The 20620-nt window shown below is 44.4% G+C and overlaps 1 protein-coding gene across 4 annotated transcripts in view; it reads right to left on the reverse strand.

Annotated features, from left to right (window-relative positions):
• The window catches only part of LOC119459137 (protein O-GlcNAcase-like), a 78647-nt gene that overhangs the window by 14682 nt on the left and 43345 nt on the right, over positions 1-20620 (reverse strand). For 2 of the 4 annotated variants that reach the window (XM_049666060.1, XM_049666049.1), the window contains 4 exons: positions 19669-19760; positions 17735-17752; positions 9369-9567; positions 778-937 (listed from right to left, as the gene is read on the reverse strand). In XM_049666060.1, coding sequence (XP_049522017.1) covers positions 778-937; positions 9369-9567; positions 17735-17752; positions 19669-19760 — 469 coding nt within the window. The remainder of the gene's footprint in view (positions 1-777; positions 938-9368; positions 9568-17734; positions 17753-19668; positions 19761-20620) is intronic. The other 2 variants (XM_037720975.2, XM_037720969.2) reach the window with 1 other exon arrangement.

A 20620-nucleotide genomic window follows, 5' to 3' on the forward strand; every position in this document is an offset into this window, starting at 1 on the left:
CCCGGGTGCTGTTTGCGATGGGACTGCAGCGACAGACGACCACCGGAGAGCTCGCTGACGAAGACATCGTTGCCGATCTGGCTAGGGATCTTGCCAGCGATAATAACTGTGAGGACCCAAGCAGTTCTGACCCGCCCAAGTGTTCCGATGCACTTCATGCACTGAGCGTTGTTCGCCGTGATTGCTGTCCATAGAAGGCTCGGCTTTTCCGAGTCATTCGACAATGTTGAAAAGCGTATGCTCAACAATTTAAAAATGAAAAAGCAGAAGAAGATGGGCGACTATTTCTCAGGCTAATATGCCCGCCGCACATTTATTTAGGAAATAAAGAACACTTTTTTAATAAGGTGCATTTTGTACATTGCCAATTTCTTTATATGTTCTATACCGAATTACTCGATATATCGAACTAACTCCAGTTTTTTTGCGAGTTCGATATATGTGGGTTTGACTGTACTTATTTATTTGATGATTGACTATTGATTCAAAGACTACCTTTCAAGGGAAAACCTCTCGCTAAACTAACAACTTGCCGTAAGTGTTTGAACTACCTAAATGCACGTTTGAGAATGAGAGTACACATATGTTAATACTCTAGGTTGTAGTGAAGCACATTACCCAACATTGAAGCATCCCTGAAAACTGATGTTGAGCATGCAAGACTTCATTACTTGAACATCTCTCACGCAGCATTCTTTGGCATTTGGGCAAGGCATTCCTGAACTTATTAGAACACAGAAGCTGACTAAACCAACAAAATGATAACTCAAGACTCACCATTTGCCTTCAGTGCAGCCAGCACACAAGCAAGCAAACGCTTCGACACGCTAGAATCCATGATTGAGGGCAGCATACTCATGGTCACACGTGATGGATGATGCTTGTATACAATGTCTGGGACTTTGACAGCCCTTGAATGGAAGCTGCTCATTATTTCCTGAAAAGATCAATTATGCACTGTTTAGCATTCACATGATTTCAAGGTTCTACAAAGAAAGATCAATCTAGAGTTGCTTTACCTAAGATATAATGCAAATAAAAACAACAAATGCCAGCAACACCTGCATGTTTAAAAGTGCTTTGCTATTCTAAATTCAACCGTGTCACTTATATATTACCATAACAGTAACACAGCAGAATAGTCAAAACAAGAGAAGATGTTAGACTTTCTCCAAAATCGAAGACCGGGCAAGTTATGTACACTGTAAAAATATGTGCTAACAAAAGACAGATAAAAAAACAGCAAACACGAGCAGGCTGCCTTTTTCACATAATTTATGTTCACATAGTTGGCACCTGAACTGGCTCCAAGTAGCTGATCATCACTAAGTGCAACATGTGTGGAAACGGCTAAAGCAGTGAAACGCTACATGCTGCCTCTCGAAACTATAGAAGTTCCAATCAATGTCTTTATTGGACAGACTTGCTGTACATAATTGAACCCTTTAACACACACACAAGAAAAAAAAAAAAAAATGTAAGCACCAACTTCATTGATTTTTGGTATCCACTGACTGTAACTGCATTATGCGAGTTTTATGAATCATGCTTTATTCTTTCAAATGCTATGATGGTGTACTTCATAAAGTACACTGGGATTGTTTGGGAGCAAAACCAGATTCAGCTCCTTGAAGGCATGTTATATCTTCTAACTTCTTAAAATGCAAATGGTCACAACGAGCAGACAAAGGAAAATTTACACAGGCCCACTAAACTTTCCGATTGCAAAATTAGCATTTTAGTGGCAATTATTCTTTGTTAGCGTGGTATGGTTACCGTTTAGGTGCGTATGGCACACGAATAAGTCAGGTTCAGTCAGTCAGTTTGGGAAGGGCGTTCGTGTTGCATTACAAGACCCGCGAAGTGCTAAAATTTTAATAGAAATGACATATTACATGATGGATACAAGCATATAAGATTAAAATTCAGCATTTGGTTCAACTTATGATTCTGATTGGGGAGTTACCAAACTTGTATTACATAGCTCCTCTTGTTTAGCAGAAGAATATCTTTACTTCCTGTTTTCTCTAGGCGCCTCGAGAAGATAATTTTAACTTGTCTTTCTCGCTTTCTAGAGCGACAAAATACTGTAGTGCCATTTCAACATGGTTTCAGGAAAAAAAAAAAGACAGATCTATAGAAACTGCACTTCTTGCCCCCCCCCCCCCCCCCCCCCAAAAAAAGATTCTTAAAAATATTGAAGAAAAAAAAATTCGCAGTTTTGCCAGAAAGGTGAAGCATCAATTGCGATAGCAAATTCGTAGAGAGCTATTCGGAGTAGGGATAGTAGTTTTATCGGCTGCATAAACTTGGACACATCCGCTTACTGATTAGTAAGCGTGGTGTCAGCGCGCACAAGCAAACATGAATAGATCACACTGAATGACCGCAGACGACTGTCAAAACGCAGGCAGCAATCACAGCCGCCGCAGTGGGCAAGGTTCGTGCGGTCTATCGCTTCAAAGGAAACAGCGGCGGATGCACAACGCATACAAAGGTCAGAGCCGTGTGGAGATAAGAGACAGCGCGGGCCACGGCCACAGCCGGGCAAAGTACGAACGAGTTGTTGGCAGAGTAAAAGCTGCGCCCCCTCCCTCCCGCGCTGCCTTCCCGCTTTCTTGCTTTCGCGTGGAAGATTGAGTGGCAAGTTCCTTTTACGCCCGATTGCAGGATACGCTTTGGTGCCGGAGCACAGCGTCGCCCACGCCTCCCTCCCTCCCATACCACAACGGCCTTTCGCGCGCGCGATGGTTGCGTTTGCTTTCGGCCGTGCGTTCGCTCTCCGTGATAGCGCACGCGTCCCCTGCACGCTTTCGCTCGCGGCGACGATTTTATCGCCCTTGGAATCTGTACGGAACCTCACGGCGACAGCGACGACGACGGCAGAAATCCGGTTGAAGTGTCCATATAATTGCTATCGCAATAAAAAAAACCATGGTATTAAGCCTCTTCATTGATTTTAAGAAGGCTTTCAACAGCCTAAGTCATCACATACTTCTTGCCAAGGTACAAAACTATGGAATCGGAGGACATGCCCTTGAACTCACTGGTTCTTATCAGTCACATCGCTGTAAGTATGTTAGCATCAATGGACATTCATCACAAATGCTACGGATTAATCAGGGAAATGTAGCTGGGGCTTTTTTTAATCAATTTTACATTAATGATGTCAAATGTTTACTCTAATGCCTTTTTAATGTTATATATGCCAATGATACAAGTGTATTTTTTATCGGTAAGGGTGCCGACACATTAATTAGAAAAGCTAATGAAATGCTTGTGATGCTTTTGCGTTGGTCCATCTTAATGCTTTACAAATATAGTTTCAAAAACAAAAACCACGTTCATCCGCCCGAAGGGTATAAGTATACTCTGTTCTGAATCTTACAGTTTGCTTTCCAATAACATCAAAATTGTGCCAGCTTTCAAAACACTCCGTTTGGTTTACGAAGTTGCAGTGGGATGCATATGTCACCCATGATTGCTTAGCCGCCGAAGCTCAAACCAACTCATTCGGGTTGAGGATCGCGTGTCCTAGTCTGCGGTATTTTTTTCGTTTTGCAAAGTCAATTAATTGCCTAGCTTTTTAAATATTGGCTTCACCAAGAAAGTGCCAATACGAAAGTTGTAGATCACATTTCAACATGGCTGACTGAAGTGTTTGCATTAAGCATCATTGATGGATCCTGTAACTGCCTTTAAAGAGAGAGAGAATGAATTTTAATGAAAAGGGTGGCTCATTGGCCTAAGCAGGGGTAAGGGTCAATGGCGGGGTTCACAAGGGAAAAAAAAATTACTCCATCTCTCACTAAAGGGAACCATGTGTGGATGCGAAGCAGCAAGGAGATAGTTAGCTTGAGCAGGAGATGGTTTCGCGGCAGCGGCCCAAGGAGAGAGAATGAGGTGCGCGCGCTCCGTCATTTTCATACCGCGGAACTACCGTGGTGCCCCCAGCGGAGTATGCAGCTGTCGCACCACCTGTCGTGCGTGCCGCTCCAGATTCCTAGAGGAGAGAAAGGGGAGGAGCGTAGGAGAGGGGAGAGAGGGGGAGGGGACGCGCATGCGCCGTGGGACGCCGCGGGACGGACAAAGCCTCCGGCATAAGCTGCTTCGCATCAAAAAACACCTACAAATTCATAACCTGCCGGTAAAGCCGGCCTCGCGCGTAAACTCCCATAAAGAGTTGATAGTTCACCAGGCATCGGCCTGAGGGGGTGGCGTGGTCCATGCCTCCAGTGAGCTAATGCCGCGGTAAAGCCCTTGTGTTTCTTTCTTACTGCCGTGAGACCCCTTCTTGCCTCGTGTGTTCGGGCTTCATTCCACAAGTGGAGCGAAAGGTATGTTTATGCCATGTCAAGTCGAAGCGCGACACACCTTCATCACCGCCACTCGCTCTGTGCGCCCAATCGCAACAGGGTACGCGAGTGAGTCTCGAAAGAAGGCATGCAAACAATGTCCTTTACTGGTTGGTCGTTTGGGGGTGCTGAAATAATGGCGCTATCACGCGGTTGTTTAAAGGCAATTACAAGACGCTCCATCAATGGTATTTAATTGCAAACACTTCAGTCAGCCATTTTTAAATGTGATCTACAACTTTCGTATTGGCACTTTCTTGGTAAAGCCAATATTTAAAGTTAGGCAATTAGTTTATACTAATTATTTGACTTTGCAAAAAAAAAAAAAAAGTACTGCAGACTAGAACATGCGATCCTCAACCCCACAGAGTTGGTTTGAGCCTCCTAGCACACTCCATCGTTTTTAAAACATTGGCTACCTTTAGTTGGGACACCCTGTATATGAAGTAAAAAATATTTCAGCCCTCAATAATACAGCAGAATTAATCTATTACGCTTCAATACATTCTCTGCAGCATATGAAAAAAGTTCGAGAGAAAAACACCTTGCACAAATTATGGTGCCCATGTGTCAATAATTACAATGCCCTCCGTTTTAAATGATATAGCGCAGAATGGTATTGGCATTACTTCATGTAGCAGGTCAGAGCTTCATGCATTTTATAAATAGCTCTTTTTTGCATCCATGGTTGGTTCTCTTTCTTTTGTTATATTTAATCTCATTTTGTATATGAATTTCAGCTGCATTTCTGTGTTCCCTGCATTAAATTTGCACGAACACATGAGGTTTTTTTTTTCTGTTTTAAAATGTTTTGTAATGAACTGTACAGGGGCTAGGAACCCTTGTCAATCAAGCTCTGTAGAGCCTTCCTGGAACTCCGCTCTTTGAAGTGGAAAATAAACTGACTGATTGATTGATTGAAATACCGGGTGTCCCAGTCATCAAGCACTAAGTTAAAAAAAAAGGGGGAGGCCTTTTATGCAGATGAAGCTAATTGCATGTTGTTAGCAGCCACCTGAAGAAGAGTCTTGTATTTTGTGTTCTTAATTTGTAATGATTATTTAATGAACTTTTCCATTGCTATATTTACAGCAGAAATGCCAACATGAAGTGTTCGAGGGACTTGGACAACATCATTATAAAAATTTTACGCTGCTTTTTTTCGCGTGTTGAAGATATGCAATATACCACGTGACTATGCGCAGCGAGGACAGTGCTCTAACAAGCTCAGTGGGAAAGTAAACATCATACCTCTCGTGCATCACCCTGCGCAGCGCGTCGTGCTTGGGCTGGTTCTCAAGCGTGCGACACGCGCTGATGACGGATTATGGAAAAATCGCATGAACATGGCCAGGGCAAAGCGATAACAAGTGCGCAGAATCCAGCAAGTTGGCTACGGCGTTTTTTTTTTCTCTTGACTATAAATTGAAACAATGATGACAGGCGCAATGATAAGATAATGGTAAAACATTCGTCTGTGAGCAAGTCCGTGCTAATAAAACTAAGGACGGTAAGTTGATACCTCCCGCGAAGTTTTTTCTTTCTTTATTTCTACATCACACGCTTGAGAACCAGTCGACACACTGTGCAGAGTGATGTGCGGGAGGCAAGGCGTTTACTTTCCCAATGAGCTCGTGAAAGAGCTCCGTCGTCTCCACACATGGGCACGTTGACAATTCACGTGGTATATTTTTATATTTCACAGGCGTTTTTTTAACATGCAAAAAAAAAAAAAAAAGAGCAAGCAGTTGAAATTAATATTTTTGAAGTCGCTCCAACACCTAGTGTTGTCATGTTTGCCATATAGTCATTAATAAGTTCGTTAATCATTACAAATTACACCCTTTATATTGCCTTTGTGTAGTTTTCTTTTCACTTCTTTCTTTGCATTTTTTAACAAAATCTTGCTATTCCCCTGTTGAACTTCATAGTTCAACAGGACACCGGTATGAACGAACACGGATCGTTCGAACGCGTCACCATTCGTGTAACTGTACACGCGAACGATTAGGCGTTGGTGTTTAGCATGCGGGTGCACATATTCGCTTGCTATCCCGTTGCGGTGAGTCGGACTTCCTTGATTTGTCGCGCGCCCATGTGAATGTTCTATGCGTAGTAATTCGGCTAGTGTGCATTAGTGTATGAAAAGTGCAATAAATGCTCTTTTGATTGTTTGCACTACAGTCAACGACCGAAAATTCGGACCTGCTTGGTAATTCGTACTTTTTTGCGGCACCGCCGTTCCCGCGATAGACGCCATGCATAACAACGACCGAAATTTCGGACAAACTAGGGCTCTCCATTCGATATTTAGGACTCCGTCCGCGCGGTCCGCGAAAAACTTTTTGTTATTGTCGCTGTTGCCAACTGACGCCAGCACTGCCACCAAACTGTGAAGTAGAACCTCAGAGATTCTCATACAGGCCCAAAATCTCTGAGGCTAGTAGGTCATTCGCATCGCCATCACCATCGTTTTCCGGTTCCGTTGCTGTTTTTTTTTTTTTTTTTTTTTGTGCTTTGTTGTGTTGAACGTTGCCTCAGTCGCCATTCCGTGTTCGTTGAGCGTGCTGCGTAGTAACGCCCGTGATAACTACGTTTTGACCACGAGGTTGTCCCTGCAGTACTTCAACAGTAGGTAGTATCGTTCATCTACAAGAAGCGGAGCATGGCGCCAACTCCACCTTCGCAGCTAGCGCCGGTGACGAAGCGCTGCAAGTACAAGACAATGACAATGGCGCAGAAAGCTGCTGTCGTACAGCTCATACAGAACGGCCGGTCACAGGTTGAGGTAGCCCGGGAATTCGGCATTTCGAAGCAAACTATCTCGGGCTACGTCAAGAATAAAGCCAAGATTCTTGGAGCGACCGAGAAATGTGCTACGGCCGAGAAGAAAAACCTCCGTCAAGGCACATACCCCAAACTTGAAGAGGCTCTAAATATCTGGTTAGGCACCATGGTTGCGCAGCGCATTCCCATACCTGGTGACCTACTGAAACAAAAGGCCGACACCCTCGCGCTACGGATGGGAATCGTAGGCTGCAAGTTCAGCGACGGCTGGCTCCGCAACTTCAAGAAGCGATACGACCTCGTCTTTAAGAAAATGTGCGGCGAAAGTGGTGCTGTGGACAGACAACACGTTGGTCGCGAATTACCGCACTGACAAGCTGCAGACCTTGCTCAGCAGATACTCGCCGGACGATGTCTTTAACTGTGACGAGACCGGACTATTTTATAAGCTTCTGCCAGAGAAGACGCTTGCTGTTTCCGGAGATCCTTGCCATGGTGGGAAGCACAGTAAGGAACGGGTTACTGTTCTTTTAGGCGCAAACATGTCCGGAAGTGAAAAGCTACCGCTTTTGGTTATCGGAAAGTCTAAAAACCCGAGATGCTTTAAAGGCATTAGAAGTTTGCCCGTGTTGTATGAAGCCAACACGAAAGCCTGGATTACGCAGCAGTTATTTGAAGGCTACGTGCGCAGGCTCGATAGAAAATTTGAGGCACAAAAGCGCAACGTGCTGCTTTTTGTTGATAACTGCGGTGCCCATGGCCTGATCAATAATTTGAAGGCAATTCAAATCGAATTTTTGCCACCAAATACCACGAGCGTCCTCCAACCCATGGATCAGGGCATCATCAAGAACCTAAAGGTGTTTTACCGGTCACGCCTGCTACGTCGCATGGTGCTGTGCATCGACAGTGGCAAAAGTTACAGCGTGGATTTGTTGTCAGCTGTTCACATTGTTGCCGATGCCTGGAAGGCACTGACAGCAGGCACAATCCACCGCTGTTTCCGCCACGCAGGATTTGTTGCCGGCGTTGAATCGGACGCTGCAACGCAGGACCCTGCACCTGAACTGCCGGCTACTGTGCCGGACGTGAGCGGAGACGAGTTGATAGAAGACCTGCGAAGCAGCGGCGTGCCCATTCCGGCCACAGTGAACTTCGGAAACTTCGCTAATGTAGACAGTGCCACAGTGTCCTATGCCGAGCTCACTGACGAGGAAATCGTTAATGAAGTGCTCGCGCCCGTGGAAGAAGACTCCGACTCTGAGGAAAACGCAACGTGTGCTGCGGGGCCAACGAATGGAGACCTTGCGCAAGCCCTCGCGGTGCTTTCGTCGTGCTTCAGCGAGGACGTGACGCTTGGCCTAATTCAAGCAGATTTGGTTCTGCGCAAGCGGAATACTGTTCAAAGCATTGAACAGTTTTTTCAGCCTCAGGTGCTGTAACTAGTAAATAAATAGTGTTTTCTTGCCGAATTCGTTTTTTCGGACATTCGATAGTTCGGACTGTTTCGCGATCCCCGCGAAGTCCGAATTATCGGTCGGCGACTGTACTATGTTGTTGTTCCTTTGCACGAAGGGCCCGTGTGAGACCCCCACAGCCCCCACGGCATCGCGAAGATTTCCCGGACGATGGTTTTGGTTTCGTTCGCGGATTTGCTGTTTGGTACGTATACACATACCAATTTCGCATCAAAGAAGTTCCGCCACAACGAAATTTGTTAAGTGTCTCGTGAATTTAGTTGTAGTGGGACTCGACTGTACAGTATAACCTCGTTGATGTAATCCAGTTACGTATGATTTCCTGGCGCCAACATTTGCGATCGAGAACACAAAAAATGACTCAATAGAGTTAAAGAATATTTTAAATACACTGTTAACAAACCTCCTTGTTACTTTTGTATAAAGAATATATTAAATACACCGTTAACAGACTTCCTTCTTACTTTTGTATAAAGACTATTTTCAGCACACTTCTTTTTTACCAGTTCATAAGTTCCTGGAAAACTCAATATTTAGGCACCAACATTCAGTACATCACCAAACCGCAATTGTGTGATACATGGTTCTACTGTATTATGGCAAGAAAGTCTGATAGTTCCAAGCAAAAATTCTCACACTTCTATGTGACTGTCATAAGTCACAGGACATAGCAACGCGCACGCACGCACACACACACACACACGCACGTGCACACACACACAACAGCAGCGAACATAACATGTCCCACCTCAGCAGGGCTAAGCATCTCTGCGGGCTCCTTAATGGGTGCAGGATACTTGATGCACAGTTCGGGCTTCCAGGCCACTTCCAGCTTCTTGTTGAATTGCTGGGCATCAAGTGCAGCCAATGCGTAGCCACACACCCCTGCCTCATCCTCCACAACAAAGCAGTACTCGTTGCTCAGGGTTAGAAAACCACCGACCAGTCTGCGCACACAAGGTAAAAAGTAGTTAACTTGGGTACAACTAAAATGCATGGCCACCAAAAAACACATGAATAACACTTAACAGTTTTACATCCTGGGCATCATTCACGGCCAGTTCACCTGGAACTCAAATTCCTGTAGGCTGATTAACCCATCTGTGTAGCTTTGCTACATAGACAGTGTCCCAGTTTAAATATGTGCTTGCGGCGACTAAACATTTGCCTGCACTTATGACGCCTTGTGTAATGCCTGCTCATATAGGCAAATTTTTATTCTTGAATGTCAAGCAACTTTTCAACACTTCAATATCCCTGATATCAATAAAATCAAATTGTAATCAAAATTACATAAAGATAATGAAACCCCAAAATCTGCTAAAAGATGCCTCAGCATTCCAGTTAAGATTGTCCTGAACTGTTAGAGGGACGCTTTTAGAAAACTTGAATGGTATGCAAATGTATTTCATAGCACATTTTAAGGTAGCATATTGAAAGTGGTGCTAGACATGATTTCTGCTAAGCAGACATGATTGCACCACTCCTCAGCTTCAATTTTGCAATTACATGTATCCTAAAGTTATTTAAAAATATTTTGCCTATTTTACTTAATTAGCAAAATTATCGTTGAACATATTTCAGCTGTTCATGTCTGCCTAGCCATGTTGCCCAGCCTATCGTCAAAAATGGCAGGGGCCTAGATATTCTAATTGTTCCTTTCAAAAGGAAACGTGTGGTATGTGTGTGTGTCACACACACAGATAAATATGTATGTATACATAATTAAAAGAAGTGTTTCTGGCAACTGTATGAATATTTAAGCAAGTCTACGTTGAAAAATACAACATTTATTTTAATGTCTTGGCCGGGGACTGGAATTTATAAAAAAATATCTTGATAAAGGCTGATCCCCAGCTGAAATGTTGAAATAAACTTGTGTTTTTGAATGGGGACTTACTCCAAGTGCGTGTGCAAGCGTGTCTTAAATTATAAGACAAAGAGTTGAGAAACATAAATGATTCAGCCATGAACCACAGGAAAAATTCTGCACAGAGAACGCAAGTACAACATTTAAACTGTAGAGAGTACTAACATGAGAACAAAAAAATTATGTCCCTTCGGAGACAAGATGTAACAGCTATCAAAACACACACACACTTGGAGGCAAAATGTGGAGAAAAGAAGGATGGCAGAAGTGAAAGTGATACTAAAAAGAAGGGGGCAAGGAAATTTCATGGCTGGAGCAAGTCAAGCAAGAATAACGTTTATTTTAATTTTTTTTTTTTAGATCAGAAAGTTAAAGGGCCCCTAGGAAATATTAAAAAATGCAAGAATTTTTTTTCAAGGGCTGTTTTCTTTTTTTCTTATTTGTGTAAAAGTGTGTGTATGTATTTATGGCAATTAGATGTTGTCCCCGAAGAAACACGTATGTAATTTGTGTGTTGAATTCCTATTACTTTTTCACCTTGAAGCTTGTACGTACAAATCCTACGGAGTAAAGGAATTGCTTTAACATGGAGACTTGTAAATTAACTCTTGGCAAAGGCCAGTCTTTGTGTGAAAAGTAGATTATTTTCCAATGTGATACGCGTGATGCAAGACATTTTCTGACCCCGCGCAGCTTTTCCCACGTGTGCCACACCGCCAGCACTCCAGTGCAACAACCCCTCGACTTCCAGGGCTGTGGTACAGAAAGGTTGGCCATGTCCCTTTCCATGGATAAATTCTCTTTGGCCAATTGAAACGGCCACAGAAAAAGCCATGTCAGTGCAATCTCAAAGGCTACGGCTTATACTATGGCCTCTGAGATTGGACTTCAGCACAGCAGGTCATCCCACACAATCTCAGAAGCTATAGTATCAGCACAATTGCATCATTCCCTGCTACCAGATGGCAACAATGCATGGCACACAAAATCTCGAACTAATGCTAGTACAAAAGCCTGGCACAATGATGCGTAGAACAGGGCAAGCATTTTTGCCAATGGTCATGGCAGCGCACTATTAAGTGCAGTTCAAAAGACAAGAAAGGCCACAGAGATGCAGCAGCAGCAGGATTTGACTCCCGATAACTTTGTTCATACAAGCAGTGATGCTACTGCGGACTTATGATTTGGAGCAATTTTTGGAGCATCAGAAATTTCATTTTGGAGCACTTTGGAGCAGGCAATTTGGCATTTTGAAGCAGCTTGGAGCAGCTGATTTTTCACATCCTTTAGTATTTCGAAAAGCGAGTTGCAATTTACATTCAATTACCTGAATAATTCTTATGTTCTCACGAGAAGCTTCGTAAACATTTCCATCTATTGCAGATCTCGTGGAGATAAAGATGCACTTGTGTGCATGCGACACACACAGACACAAATTGATATCATTTCGTATATTGCTAGTTTTCCCAGATGTCATCGGTAATATCCATAAACAGAAATGATGGACACATTGGCGGCACGCAGTTATTATAACCACGTCATGCTGCGCTTCAAACAAGCTACTAGCTGCGTTTCCGGAGTAGATAACGTCCGCCGATGAATCGCCAATTAACCTTGAAGCCGCGAGCCTCGGCAGAAACCGCACTTTGCAGTCAAGCCGCCTTGCAAGGCAGCTCGACGGCAAGGAAAAGCGGCTCGACGGCGCCGTGCGTGGCACTGCTAAAGTCACTGGAACCTGGAACTTGGAAAGTACTGCAACCGCTGGAGCGAGCGCAGGCAACACTGCGCAGGCAACACTGCGCGGAAAAGACGAGCAGCTCTTCCTCGGGTTTTCTAGGCTTGCTACAGTGAAGAACAGCACGATGGCTGCCGCAGTGGGCCCTGTGAAATCCACAAACAAAACCGCATTTCGTTTAGCTAGATACGATGTAAATTACAAGTACAGTAGCTGACGGATTTTTCGGACTCCAAAAATTCGGACTTGTTGAATATTCCGGACTTCATAGATGTACCGGCAGGATTCCCATAGAGCTAATGCATTTTCGCGAGTGATTTTTCGGACGAATCTAGGTGCCAATGTTCGATTTTCCGGACTAAATCGCTCGCTCCGAGCCACGCTACCCGATCTTGGAGGCCGCCATGCTGGATTTTCCGCTGGCTTGGCTTCCAGTGCCCCCTGTACAGCCTTCAAGATCAGTACACGTACGCTATCCCCTCGTCTCCGAGGCCATGCCCGCTCTTCCTTGGCCGACAAAACGTTCTAACAAGCTGCACTTGCTTTTCTTTTTATTTTTTTTTGTTCGGTCCGTACGCTGTGTGCGGGTGAAAGCTTGGGAGGGTCAGCCAGCAACCGCAATTTATTCTCACGCACGCGAGAGAGGAAGGCGGCCGGAGGCGCGTGCGGACTTCGTTCGCTCGCGGGGCACGGGGAGAAGGCTGCGGAGACGGTGGGCAGTTGCGTTCTGCTCTTGCGGCTGCCGACGGAGCTGCCGCGCAGGCACCGTATCTTGAAAGCGATCTGCTATGTGGCCGAAGTGTGCGCCCGCGATCTGCGATGGGTACAAAGGGCGTGCGCCGAGTGCCACTAGCTTCGTATGCGCCTTTTTTTTTTTTTTTTGACGTTCGCGTTGAAGCGAGAGAATAGACAGCGCTAGACACCGTAACAGCGCGAAGGTCAATATCCCCGCGGTCATCGAGCGAGATGTGTTCATGTAACCTGTGCGCGCGTGACACCGTGCTTATTTAGTTAGTAAGCGCATATTTACAACTTTATACGGCCGATAAAACTAACATCCTTACTTCGTATCGCTGTCTATTAATTGGCTATCGCAATCGATGCTCCGCCTTTTGGGCGAAAGTGCGACATTTTTCTTAAGCCGCTCTAAGCCTCATAATTTTTTTTCTCTTGGGGGACGGGGGCGAGTTTTTCGGACTGTTCGGTTTTTCGGACTGCTCGATTTTTCAGTCCCCGCGAAGTCCGGAAAATTGGTCGGCTACTGCACTCGGAAAGTGAAGCATTCAACTGTGCGCCACCCGTTCTAAATGCAAAGCGATCCCGATGCTCGTGTGTCACACAAAATTTTTTTCGGATGACTAGGTATCAAGCGCTGCCACAAAATCGTTTATACGCGTGGATATTATCGCTTTCTAACGTGGCTACTGATTTAACCGCGCACGAAATGTTTCATACAGATCTATTTCTACGAAAATAAACGGTCTCTGACTGCACTACGGGAAAAGAGATGCTAAAACGGAATTAACCAGGTCATGTTCGTGTTGTTTTAAACAACACACGAGAAAATCTATATTTTAATTTTCAACATTGACAGGTCGATCGATCTTTATTTAGTGGTTTTCTCACTACACTTTGTTATTTTTGACACAGCCGCCCGTATTCCGTCGCTCTTCGAGCCACATTTTGCTCGGTTCTGCATATTTCTGAGCACCTCCTCGCTTTGTTTACTCAAGGCAAACCGTAGACTTCAAAGCAAATGCGCGAAGAAGCTTTTCCATCACATTATGGCATTTAGGGAGTTCGATGAAATACCGCAAGGAGCTTCTCAGCTTTGCGATATCAACAAGTTCACCAAGCGGGAGTGAACTTGTCGCTCTTTATCAGGTGCAGCCAGAGATAGCACGGCGCTTGCTGTCGCTCTTTCCCGGACTCCCGGCGGTTGCTGCACCCGAACGTGCAGCACCCGGGCATTTCCTTTCGTTTTAAGTCTACGAAAGTTACATATACACTAAATTATACAAAATGCAAAATCTGACCTCGTTGATGACTCGTACGCACGGCGTGTGCGAGCGATGTCTGTCTGCTTATCTCGTCCGGCGCGGCTTAGATCCGCCATCTATAGTGGAAAGTGATCACCTGACGGCAACTGACCAATCGGCGGCACGGCGGCTAAGAGAAAAGGGCTGCGGTACTTTCCAGGTTCCAGTGACTTTAATTGGGACGTACGCGCTAGAGCTTTCTCGTCTCCTGTTTGCAGCTAAGGTTGCAACTAAGGCTCGCCCTATCGTCACGTTGAACGTTTTAATTCCCCGGTGGTGCAATTGGCGATAGACGCCGTCAAATCCGAGACTGTTTGGCGCAGTTAGGCGCAATTTTCGTCGATTGTATCAGGATGGCGCAGTAAATCCCAATTGGCGCACTTTCGCGCAGTTGGCGCAGGAGTGGAATCACTGTACAAGACACATTCAAAAAAATTTTGTTGGAAAAACATTAGTGAGATGTGCCTTACAACACGGACACATTCAACCCCTAAAGGTACTGCAGGGCTCTTTTAATGCTTTTGAGAATTTACAAATTGTGATCAACAACGAAAGTTAGCAAGCTGAACTAACCATTAACTACCAGCTGAAAAATTCCCTAAATCAGTATCGCTCCCTTCATTATGACGATGTAGAAACAAAAATGTTATGACCTTTTTAAACCTTTGGGTGCCAGGTATTTTTCCAAAGTGCAACAAGTTCAATTTCTATCTAAGCAACACATCAGCAGGCTTTAAATTGAAATGCTCTTTCCTGGCGACACGTTCCTGAATATATTACAAGTTCTTAAATCAGAAAATTTTAAAATACTTATGCTAATTAATAATCTGAATTAGGATAATTTATGTCATTCAGGGAACAAGGCCTCTTCGTCGTAGTCATCCCTTGAAGACACCTCATAATCAATATAAAGTCCTTCAAGAACTCCTTATAGAGTTCTTGAATTTCCACATCATTAAAAAAATTGCTCGGGCTTTTCGTGCCCATCTGCCATGTCAGAAAGAGATGCGAGAACACCGACAGTCAATAAAGATTGTGATGCCATTTGTTGTATAAAAACAAAAACTGTCATAAAACTTTATTTAGCAAACTTCTAAGTAGATGGTCCTACCAGTCTATGAATGTTTCTACGAACTGCCGTATTTACTCGCATAATGAACGCACCTCCCACTTTTCCAATGAAGAAGTGCGTTTTTTCTTTTCCTCGCATAATGATCACACCATGAACTTGCTGCTGTGAAGTAGGATAGACACTGTACGATTCGGCGTCCGCATCTGGCGCATACGATTGTATCAGACGGCATATTGGACGCCGGATCGTACCATGCGTCTCCTACTTTTATTGCGATAGAAATCATATGGATATGGAGACTCCAGGCGCATTTTTGCCATCAGTGCTGAAGATTGCGGAATCTCTCACGTTCGAGGGAGGAAATGCGCTGTATTCCGTCGCACACATGGCGCTGGGGGGAGGAGAGGAAGGGGCGCGGCGACGTAGCAACTGCAAAGCAACTCCGCATTGCGCAGCCACGCGCGCCCTATCTTGCAAGCGATTTGCGTCAAGGGCTGAATCTAGGTGCGACGACGGCTTATACCTTTGTGTGTGCTCCATTCTCACCACTCAGTTTGCATTGAAGCGATACACGGCACGATTGTCCCTTCGCTCGCTGTTGCGCTTGCTCACACCAGCGTTTTAACAGCGAGTGTCCGCAGTCATTGAGTGCGATGTGTTCATGTTTGCCTGTGCGCTCTGACACCATGCTTGTTAATCTACATAGTTAGCGAATGTTTGCAAGTTTATACGGCCGATAAAACTACTATCCTCACTTCGTATAGCTGTCTACACATTTGCTATCGCAATCAATGGTTCGCCTTTCGGGCGAAACAAACTTTTAAGAGGTGGCCGTGGAAAAAAAAAAAATGCGTAAGATCCCCTCCCAACTTCGCGCATATTTTTCGGGAACAGAGGCGAGTTCATTATGCGAGTAAATACGGTATCTATGCCGCGGCCATCGATGTGAATCAGTGGCCAGACGAGTATACTCGGGCAAGGTGTACATTGGCCCACAATAACAGCCATCACGGCAGTTCTGTGCACATCACAAATATGCAGCACAGGTTGCATTGCTTTCAATACACACAGTGGTGCAACAGCCAAAATAGGATTTGGAGCAATTTTTGGAGCAGCAAAATCCCAATTTAGAGCAGGTTACGGAAAAAAACAAAACCTCCGTTTTGAAGCACTAAATCCCAAATTTTGAGCAGTTTCACAAAGAACGCTTACTCATAAAATGCCATAACGTTTACCCCGCATAATAAACACCCCCCCCCTCCCCCCAAATTTGCATTGGATTTCTAGGGGAAAAAAGGGTGTTCATTACACGAGTACATATGGCACACATTAGCAGCGTAGGTAAGGGCAGGGGCATGATCGGAGATCGTTGTTCGGAGCGCGCATTCAGTTTCACCATGAACGGTTGACCTAGGCCACAGCCGGCAAAATTGAATGTGCGCTCCGAATAGCGACCTCAATGGCGCCCCAGCAGTGCACTGCATGCAACCTTTTCCGCTAAACAAGTGGAAAGTACACATGCATTTCTTCGTGAGTGGTTCCCTTTCATGTTTTTTTTTTTTCTGACGATGTGTCGCGACATTCCGGCGGTCACTCCCAACTTGTGGCCTCCTAGTTCTCCAGATTTATACCAGCTCGACTACTATGTCTGGGGCGTCGTTGAGAGAGAGGCCAACAAACAGCCACATAATACAGACTCGCTGAAGGCCGCCATTGCTGACTAAATGGCCAACATCTCTAAGGACCACCTGATCCGCACATGCAGTCGTTTACGAAGCTGAATTGAATCGGTTATTCCTGCGGATGGCGGATTCATTGAGTAATTGTGGAAATAAACCGTAAGAGACGTATTTCCTAAAGTTTGGTGAAAATATGTCTATTTTTGCTGGAGATATTCTTCTCTGCCTGAAGCCAACATGGTGTTCTCAAATACCTCGCACACCGGGTATATCAGCAAGAATAATCACAAACCAGAGGCTTTTGGCAGAAGAGCCATGCACCTGTGTTCTTTGTGTGGCTGTATACAATTCACAGATGTTGACAGTATTGTGTGTTACTGTCTCAACGTTAATCTCGTAACAGCAAAGCAGCATAAATGACGCAGACATGTAAATGCACTAATGCATTCCAGGCAAAAGTCCGCACATAATCTGGCTGGTGCCTTGATAGTAATGCCCTTTTCAGTTAAATGGGGCAACTACATACTGGCCAGACAAGTAAACAGCATGCCTGGTTTCATGAACATTTCACGTGCTAAGTCATATAGGTGTCCATACACCTTCTACTAAAGAAAATGCTTCTTCAATGCAAGAAAGTGAGCACTCGAGCATGTGCACTGACACATAAGAATGCAGGCATGATTAAGGATGACGAACCATGTTCTTCAATTCATACTTACAGAAATTCAAGTACAAGCCTGTTCAAGAGAATTGGAAGCCATTTATTAAAGCATTACTAAAACTGATATAACAAATTACAACAACAATTAACATCACCCAACAGCAAGCATTCTGGAAACATTAATTTCAAGCAAGCTAAAATATATATATCTTGCGTTGAGAATGTGCAAATAAAAATCAAGATTGTGGCCTTGCATACAGTGCTGTTGGTAGCTCATCCCACAGCTAGTGATAACGCCAAAATTAACATAGGAGTTACCTCGTGATCAATGCACGAAGCTCCAGAATGCAACTAGTTTTTTTTTTTTTTTCCCACGCAGCAAAATTAATACTCCAGCCACCATAAACAAATCTGCAGTTGTTAAAATGCAAACACCACCGTTAGTAGTACATGTTTGTGCCCTTTGATTTTCGCTAGGTTGCACAAAAGCCACGCACTCAGCTGTTTGCATTTGAATGACTGCAGATAGTAGCTTTTTAAAGAATTTTAGAATTTTCAGGCACAGGCAATGCTATGCATTGTTCTTCCCATTTCCCATCTTTGTTGTTGTAACATCTGATAAGCTTAACAGACATACAAAGACTGTCTTGCAAGTAGAAATTTTCTACAGTCGACTTCCGTTAGTTTGATCCTTACGGGACCAATGAAATTGGTCGAATTAATCAAGAGGCATAGAAAATGCCGTAACACACCGCAACTTCATTTGGCAGTATTTGCCCAGGTTCCAACACGCGCTCGAATCAAACGCGAGCTTGCATTTGAAGGCTTCATGGAAGAAGATGTAGAAATGACATTAGAGCTCCTAAACAAAGGCCAGAATGAAGTCCATTTTTACCAATAAAAATTTAACTAGGCCCGAGCAGACCATGTCCAACTCCATGACGTCTCAGTCAACTGGTGCAGGAATTTCAAGGCACCGTCGGCACCCCCGTCTTTCGTTCTCGCTTCTCTTCTGGCTAGGTCGATTTTCGCTAGGTTGCACAAAAGCCACGCACTCAGCTGTTTGCATTTGAATGACTGCAGATAGTAGCTTCTTAAAGAATTTTAGAATTTTCAGGCACAGGCAATGCTATGCATTGTTCTTCCCATTTCCCATCTTTGTGGTTGTAACATCTGATAAGCTTAACAGACATACAAAGACTGTCTTGCAAGTAGAAATTTTCTACAGTCGACTTCCGTTAGTTTGATCCTTACGGGACCAATGAAATTGGTCGAATTAATCAAGAGGCATAGAAAATGCCGTAACACACCGCAACTTCATTTGGCAGTATTTGCCCAGGTTCCAACACGCGCTCGAATCAAACGCGAGCTTGCATTTGAAGGCTTCATGGAAGAAGATGTAGAAATGACATTAGAGCTCCTAAACAAAGGCCAGAATGAAGTCCATTTTTACCAATAAAAATTTAACTAGGCCCGAGCAGACCATGTCCAACTCCATGACGTCTCAGTCAACTGGTGCGGGAATTTCAAGGCACCGTCGGCACCCCCGTCTTTCGTTCTCGCTTCTCTTCTGGCTTACACCAAGCATCTCCTTGCAGCAAGATTCGCTTTTTTGGTATTGTAGAAGGGTAATTTACTAACACATCTTATTAAGTCATTTTTCTCTTGAGGGTCCCTTTAACGTGCACCTAAATTTAAATACGCTAGTGTTTTTGCATTTCGCCCCCATCGAAATGCGACCAACATGGCCGGGACTGAACCTGCAAGGTCGAGCTCAGCAGCACAATGCCATAATCACTGAGCTACCGTGGTGGGTTAAATTTCAAATCTACAATGTGACGGTGTCTTACCTAAACTTATGTCTATGACAGAAATAAGCAACATAAATTTGTGGTGTTAAAATAGTAATAATAAAAAATTTTAAAAGGTGGGGTGTGGAGTACACCATGAAAAAGCAACAACAATGTTCACTGCCAAGAAAATAGTACTTACTTGTCACCAATGAGGTTAGGAAAGTCTGGAAACACCTGTGTTCCATCCATACCATCGTCACAAGTCTTTCGACACACCTCATAAACAAGTGACTGCAGGAAAAGCAGAAGAGAGTTACAAATGAATAAGTGGCTCACATCCATTACAGAAATAATGCAGGTCAGCAACATGTTCTGTTTATCACATAAAACTGACTTGAACGAATGAGCTTTATTTTTCCGCTCACAAGAGTGGTGGGGCTTCGAGAGAAAAGGCTCAACAAAGCTTAACGGGAAGTTCGGAAGTTGATGTGTTTCTCAAGCCCTACATTTCTTGGCAGCAAATGTGGCAACAAGAGAGCAGAGGCTCATGGTAGGAACAAAAAAACGACTTAATACTTAAAAACAAACATGCAGCTATTTAAGAATAAAGAACACAGACTGAAATAAAGTACCCATCAGTATTCGCGACTCCCAATTCATGCAACACCTAGCGGCGAGCGCCGGAAACCCCGTACGGAGGTCGGAGCGTCTGAGCAGATACTCCGTCCGTAGCATTCGCACTGCGATCGGGAGCGCTTCTAGTATGATGGAGCCACCATCTACGAAACTCCGCACGATCGAGGAGAGAGAGAGAGAGAGAAGCGACTTTATTTGCACCCGTCAAATAGATGACGGGGTAGAGGCTTCAGCCTAAACCCCCACTCATCCTTCTTAACCGTTGACCGGGATTCCTTGGGACGCGGCAGCGGCCGAGGAATTATGCTGCGTTTTGCGGCGCCGAAGAGCCACATGGATTGCGAATCTTATAACAAGCTGCGACAACGGCAATTGTTGTGTTCTCAACATCTTGCTCGAGAAGGTTCTCTTTTTTTTTTTTCTTTTCCCCAGGTGGGGGTCGGTTTGTTGTTTGTGTGAAGAGAATGTGACCCTGTTGCTTGTACTATGTTTGCAGTAAAGCGCTACAGCTAACT

Source organism: Dermacentor silvarum, chromosome 1, assembly GCF_013339745.2.
Source record: "Dermacentor silvarum isolate Dsil-2018 chromosome 1, BIME_Dsil_1.4, whole genome shotgun sequence".
Taxonomy (NCBI): Eukaryota; Metazoa; Arthropoda; class Arachnida; order Ixodida; family Ixodidae; genus Dermacentor; species Dermacentor silvarum.